A 7236-nucleotide genomic window follows, 5' to 3' on the forward strand; every position below is an offset into this window, starting at 1 on the left:
AAACATGGAGGCTGTGGATCTGTGGACACCTCTTGCCACCGCAATGCCTCCCATGCCTCCATACCCTTCCTTTTCTGCAGGCACTGGTTCCTCTCAAAATACCCCAGGTTATGCTGGTGAAACATCCAGGGTTCAACATAACAAACAAGATCAGAGTGCTGATCCCAGCCAACATAGCTCCATTTCTGGTCAAATTATTTTCAAACTGGATGAGTTGCTGATCTGGCTTACCCTTCCCAAAGGAGAAGGGACATAAGTCAGTGTAGAGATGGAGGGGACTTTCACACTTGTGTTCAGCAAGTGTGCTCTCTCATCTGCCAATTTGTTTCCAAAATGATGGGCTATTTACCACCCTTGGTGTCTTCTGTAATGCAAATGGCTATGGAGAGCCTCTTTCCACCTGTTACTCCTGTCCAAGAATTCCTGCCCCTGATCAGGACACCACACCTCTCCTCCAAGTGAGGGAGGCTTTTATGGCTGGATGCATCTGCATCCAAGACGAGGACAGACACTCCCCTTGTATTTGTTCCTCACCTGGGTGTGCATCTGCATGTGAACTCTCAGGCAGGCAGGTATATGTATGTGAGCGTGTGTTTATTAGCACTAAAAAATGCATTTGTCAAAATCTCTAGAGTTAAAAAACAATCATTACATAATTACATTAAACAATTAACTAACTGATTCATCAGTGAGAGGCTCACCAACAACTCCTGAAACCATCCCAGCGACTTAACAAGGCACAAACAAAAGCGGCTCCCAGAATGCCCTGGAGGTTAATGACCCTGTGCTCTGTCCAGGTAAGAGAAGCCACTTCCCATTCCCAGCTGCTCACATCTGGAAGCTGATGGCTTCTGGGCATCATCTGCTCTGAGCTGCTGGTTTAAGGTGTTTTGATATAGAGATATTTCATATAAGTAACTCTTCAGGTCAGTACTGTGCAGTTAGGCACTCACCCAAAATGCCCATGCTGCCCAACTTCAAACCCTTCATGACAGTGTATACCTAGACCTCCTTTCTCAAGTAATACAGTTAGGAACAAACAACTTCAGCAACCTTTTCAACACTTTGTTGGCATTTCCTTCTGCTCAACAGGGTCCATGAGCATAATGAATATGCAGAACACATAAAACTCCATGAAACAGCCTGCTCCAAGTCTCCAGAAAATCTGTCTGTTATTACCAGAGCCGTGACCTGTAACAGTGTAGTTAAAGGCTGCACAGGAGAGCACAGAAACAAAGACAGAATGAAGTTGGGGAAGCAAGTTTAACTTTGCCATCACCTGCCTTCCAAGTGGCTAACCACGCAACACATATCATTAAAAAAGAAGTCTCTGGATTCCTTCAAAACAAAAAATAAAGGGGAAAAATCACGACTGTGCCTTCATACGCTACTGGAAAGTACCATGTCCTACAGAGAGCACCAGTGCTGCTGTAGGAGCCCTGGTAAAGCCAGGTAAGCTCTTGGTAAAATAATTCGGCTAGCATGGCTTAGTGGGTGAGCCTGTGGGTTGCACTGGGACCCCGTGAGGCAAAATGGCACTCAGAAGTGAAGGACACTGCTGCAGACAGAGTTATACCAGCAAATCTCTGCTTGTAACATTCACCTTGCTACCAGCTGTGTTTAGACAATGTCGGTGCATCCTTGCTGGGAGGGCACCACTGGCAGAGTAACCATCTAGTTGATGCCACTAAGTAACCAACCTGAGTCACCTTGGCTGGTAACATCTCGCTACGTGGTAGCATCCCATTGCTGACCCTGCAACCAGAACTGCCATCCGGCAAGGACCTTTCTCATGATGGCCAGCAGCTGCTGCACCAGGGCACGTGCTGTCAGGGGCCAGTGTGCAGAGGCCCTGGAAGCACTTGATACAGGTCTGTGTGCACATCCTTCAGTATGAACAGGAAATTCAGCACGACCTCCACAGTGGGCACCTGCACCCCAGCCAGCCGTGTGATCAGGCAGAAAGGCTTGGGCACGGTGACAGTGGGGGAGAGGAAGGGATGGCTCTCTCCAGAGAGCTAATCTTACGCCATTTGCAGTATCAGAGGCAGACAGAGTCCCTGTTCAGGAAGCAGAATACAATGCAAGCAAATGCAGTTCAAAATTAGTGCTTCACATGAACACACCACCATTCCCAGCATGCATGGGCTGGGAGCAGAAATGACCTGCCTGAGGTTCCCCGGTCACCCCAGGCCCAATCCTTACCCCAGGCATGTAAGTGGGGTATTGAACAGGGATGACCCAAGTTTTCTGCAGCCAAGTATCCCTGGAGCAACTGTGGTGCCCATATCACACTGAGGGATCCCCAGCCCAGCACGCAGGGGACACTATCCCTTGTTCCCAACCACCTCCATGCCCCTTGCCCCTGCTGATGCTGACATGGAAAAATGGGACTGTGCATGCACCATCTGTGGGGATGGTAACACGAGGCAGCATGGCTGGACCTTGGCATCCTGTTCAGAAGCAGAGTGTGCATTGCGGGGCTCCTGGCCCCCAGCACTGTATCGGTGGGAAACTGGGGGCGCTGGGCTGGGGGCCCTGAATGCCACCCATTTCTTTCCTCCCCAGCCTGCCCAAGGTGTCTGCACCTTGGATCCAAGGGGAGAGTACCTGAACCCAAAGCCCTGATAGTGGGGATTTGCCAATATCAGTGCCCTACGTGCTGGAGGAAGCCAGTCCCTCTCAGGCTGGGCCGTGTCGTGACAACGGGACGTGTCGCGACCAGGGGGCGTGCTGCGAGCACGGCTCGGAGAGCCCCACCAGCAGCCGTGCCGTGCCGGGGGCAAGCCGGACAGCCGGGGAAGAGGCCAGGCCATTGTGCCGCCCGCCCGCCCCGTCGGGGGCCGGGCAGCACCGGGCCGCGCTCCAATGGGCGGCGGGGGGCCGGGCCGGGCGGCCCGCCCTTGCCCGCGTCCCTATAACTGCCGGGAGCGCGACACCCCGCACACGGCGAGCCGAGCCGAGCCGAGCCAAGCCGAGCCGAGCCAAGACAAGCCAAGCCAAGCCAAGACAAGACAAGACAAGCCAAGCCAGCGCGGCGCTGCTGGTGCGCGGACCTGCTGCCCGCCGGAGCCCCGGATCGGTGCGTACCCGCGCGGGCAGAGCCCGGCTCCCCGTGGCGGCCGTGGGGCGGTGCGCAGGGGCGCCGCGGAGCGCGCCGCGCTGAGCTTTGTCCGCCAGCAGCGGGCTGCCGGACAGCAGCTCGACTCCCAGGGAGGTTGCAGCGCGGTGCCTTCCTCCCGGGGCGACGGTGGGGGGTGCTCCGGGATCCTCGGTCGGAGCCGGCTCGGACGGGAGTGGGAAGCGGTGCTGTCCCCGGGAGCCTTGCCCTGAGCCGTGTGTCGCCTTGCAGGGGCCTGGAGCTATGGCTGAGCACATGATGATGTCCATGAGCCACGGTGGCACCGGGCTGCAGAGCTACCGCATGGGGGTGAGTGGGCTGCAGGGACCCCCGCAGCACGGGCAACATGTGCTGAGGACACTGCCTACCGCCAGTCAGATGATGCCCTACGGAGGGGCTGGCATGGATGGTGCGATGAGGCCGAGACCCAACCTCAGCGGACAGATGGGCCACCACCAGATGCAGAATGCAATGATGTTCAATGGCCCAAGTCAGCAACAGCAGTACATGGGGCCGGTGGGCACCCAGCAGCTAATGGCTAGCATGCACCTACAAAAACTCAACACCCAGTATCAGGGTCACCCGCTGGGTATGAGCAACGGGCCCATGGGAGCTGGTGCCCAGCAGTACAGAGTGGGGCCAAGCCAGCACCCAGGCATGCAGCACATGCCCTCACCAGCGCTGACCTTGAACGTTATGGACACTGATCTTATAGATGAGGAGGTCTTGACATCCCTTGTCCTGGAACTGGGGTTGGACCGGATTCAGGAGCTGCCAGAGCTATTCTTGGGACAGAATGAGTTTGACTTCATTTCAGACTTTGTTAGCAAACAGCAACCCAGTGCCATCAGCTGTTGAGGGGCTTTGAGCTCCTCCTTGTGTCTTGGTGGTTTTGAGTTTGTTTCTAACTTCCTTCTCCACCTGCCATCCTCCTCCCTTCCCCTGCCTTGCCTTGTCCTGGATTCCTGACCTCCCCAAAGAGACAATCATCGGACACTGGCTTGCAATGGATTGCTTTTCTCTTCTGTGTGGCTTTTCATTTGGGAGTCCCTGGGGAGGGGGTGTGTACCCCAAACAGAGAGCAGATCAAGAGCTCTTGCTGTAGAGCTGCCTCTAAATGACATTAACAGGATTTCTGGCTTAAGTAGAAATAATGGACTTACGACTTTCCGCAACTAGGCTTTGAGCGCAGGAAGCGATGGGCAGCTGGCAGCCCTGCCGTAGCTGGATTTGCTCAAGGATTCTGTGGTGCCAGCGAAGTTAAAGGATCCCCTGAGAGAGGATTGTCTCTCTGGTGCATGGTTTGAACCAGCTTCCCTTTGTAAACAGGGGTGGGGTTAGATATTTGTTGGGACTTTTTACTCTGACAGTAAATAAGTCTTCAGTCTTGTCTGTTCAGCTCGGAAAGGGGGCACTTCCCCTCCAGCAGGCTTTTTTAACTGGCTGAGCAAAATAAAGTATGCCTTGGGGAAGGGTGTGCGTATGTGCCTAAATGTTGATCTCTGTGGAACTTCGGATCTCCAACCTGTACAGCTAATCAACTGTAATTTACAAAAGTGTTTGAGGTTGATTCAGGCATAAGGCTTAAAGCTGCAGTCTAGCTCCACTTTTTTCCACCTCTGAAACCAAATAAAGACCATGTAACTGTATATTCCAGATCTAGTCTTATTTATTTTCCTATGATTATTTATTTGCGAGGGCTTCTTTTGTTATTTGGCTTTGGGACTGCTGGGAAGGATGCATGGAGAGTACTGCAGCTTTAAGATGCTGGCTTCAAAAAAAGAAAGCCTGGGATAGTTTTCAAGCTGCTCTGCAGATAGTCACTTCAACCCGAGATCTTTATGCTGAATGGAGAGAACTGTAAATCCAACACCTTCCTGAATGTGATAAAGATGACTCGATTTCTAATTCCCTTACTCAGAAAAGGTTAAATGTAAAAGCTAGTGGGGTTTTGTTTCCTCTGCTGTCTCTTGTTTCCAGGCACTGTGGAAAGCTCCTGTTAACTCCTAGTTGTTGCTGCCCCCTGCTGCTGACAGCTCCTGGCAGCTGTCACTCAACAACCAAGTGAGAATGTACAGATGAATTTGCAAATAAAAGCTGAAATATCTCCAGTGTGCATTTGTTTAGTGCTTGTCTCTGGCACAGATGCAGTGCAGTGTCAAGCACTGGGGAGAAGTGCTTTCTTTGCTCCCGTCGGTGGGCTGTGGATCCATTCACTAGTGTCCCCCACCTGACACCTAAGTTGTAAGCATTGTGTTTCTAGTTTAATGCTTGGACTAAGTCAATCCTCAAAGTGTGGCTGGGAGGATGAGATACTCCTTCTCTGTACTGAGGGCAAATTCCTAACGTGGATGGTGTTGCCCTGTTGCAGACTGGCTGTTGTTGCTTGCAGCCCTGCTGCTGGCTGACCCAAGGCGCTCAGACAAGTGGGTGGTGACTCCTTACGCTTCTTTCAGACCAAGTGCAGCTCTGACAGCTGGGTTGCAGCTCTGCTAGGAGCTCTCTGCTGCAGTTTTCTATACGACAAAGGCTCTAAAAATCAAGACAGGGAGGAAGTGGAGTGATTTGGAGATTTGGAGTGACTGGGGGTTCCCAGTCAGGATTTTCTGGGGAGTCTGTCCTAGCAGGCCCAGTTGAGATTATTTCAATGTCAGCTTTCTTACAAATGCAGACTTAAGAGCAGAAATTAACTCCTCGGGTGTGTTACTGCTTCATTTCCCCAAAAGATACTGTTGTGGTCAGCCTCTGTGATTTCCTAGATAACCCAGGCCAAAAACACTTATGATTTCTGCTACAGGCCTATTGCTTCTGGCTGGATGAGTCCAGTGATCACCTCCTTTCTAATGCCTGCTTGGTTTAGGTGCAGTTTGAACCACCCTTCTTTGTGCTGCCTGCTTTGTATACCTTGCATTAGGCAGACAGGACCTGCTACAGCAGTACGAGCTGCAGCTTCTTCACTCGGCTCTACAGTGCAGCCCGCCTGTCTAGGTCCCCTGGCAGGGTGGTTGGCACCATGCAATGAGCAGAGGTGCCAGGTAGCACAATGGGTGGCACCCAGCTACCAGCATATGCAGACGAGTTTCTCAAAGTCACCAAAAATATACCAGGGCTGAACTCCACTTTTCCCATCTAGCTGACACTGATCTCTTCATCCAGCACAGGCAGGAGGGCAGCAGGGTGATGCTCCAAAGCACTGGTATCTGTAGGGGGCTGACAGGCACCGCAGACCAGTGCCAATGGATGCTGAATGGCAGTGCTAATCAGTTTGGGAGCTTTGAGGACATAAGCGAACTCCTCATGTGGAGAGCTTGTGTTTACAGACAACTGCTGGGAAGCGCCTCTCCTCTGAGATACTGGGAGTCTGTTTTCTGTGTTGGTGAAGAAGGAAGGTTCTCCCATCCCACTGCCTAGTCCAGATGGGATGGCTGGGAACACTGTCCCCTCACCTAGGCTGGATCCTTTGTTATACTCCAAATAGACTTTGTAGCTATTCTTGTGAAGACCAGGTCTTGAGGCAACCTGTGGGAGCACATGAGTGTGAAAGTACAGAAAGACAAGGCATTTCTCTGCATCCCTGTCTTTGACCACATGTGCTCTCAAGGTGATGAAGTTTGCTGATAATGCTCGGTGATTCAGAGTAGCAAAGATGAAAGTCCAGTGCAGAGAGCTGGTGAAGGAACTGCTAATAGTGAGTGACTGGGCAATAAGATGAGCAATGACTGGTAAATATGAAATTATATGTGTAGGGTTGATCTCTCCTGACTTTGCACACAGTGCTGGGCTCTAAACTAGCTACAACCACTCAGGAAAGATCTTAGCATTACAATGAATATTCCTATGAAAAATCTCAGCTTGCTGTTCAGGAGGAGCCAGACAAGCAAAGGGAAGGTTAGAAGTCATTAGGAGAGGAATAGAAAGCAGAATCAAACAGTGAATGCCCTACAGTATCAATACACAGTTCAGCTGCATCCTGTGCACTGCCCATGCTAGCAAATTGTCCAAAATTCTGGTCTGTTCATCAGAAAAATGGTAACACAAAACTAGAGAAACTGTAGAGAAAGAGGAAGCAACTGAGGCAGAGTAATGTTTCTCAAAAAAAGCCACAAAATAGACTG

General features: G+C 51.7%; 1 protein-coding gene across 1 annotated transcript; it reads left to right on the forward strand.

The window, feature by feature from the left end:
• The first annotated feature begins 2953 nt into the window (after positions 1-2953).
• Positions 2954-5237, forward strand: CITED4 (Cbp/p300 interacting transactivator with Glu/Asp rich carboxy-terminal domain 4). Its single transcript, XM_075522449.1, has 2 exons — positions 2954-3082; positions 3353-5237. Exon 2 carries the CDS (start codon positions 3365-3367, stop codon positions 3977-3979), a length of 615 nt encoding a protein of 204 aa, XP_075378564.1. The 5' UTR covers positions 2954-3082; positions 3353-3364; the 3' UTR covers positions 3980-5237.
• Positions 5238-7236: the final 1999 nt, after the last annotated feature.

The sequence above is a fragment of the Mycteria americana genome, chromosome 21 (genome assembly GCF_035582795.1).
Source record: "Mycteria americana isolate JAX WOST 10 ecotype Jacksonville Zoo and Gardens chromosome 21, USCA_MyAme_1.0, whole genome shotgun sequence".
NCBI classification, from domain to species: domain Eukaryota; kingdom Metazoa; phylum Chordata; class Aves; order Ciconiiformes; family Ciconiidae; genus Mycteria; species Mycteria americana.

Bases quoted from the DNA above. Each gene is read 5' to 3' on its own strand.
- CITED4 (XM_075522449.1), top strand. From the start codon at position 3,365: ATGGCTGAGCACATGATGATGTCCATGAGCCACGGTGGCACCGGGCTG.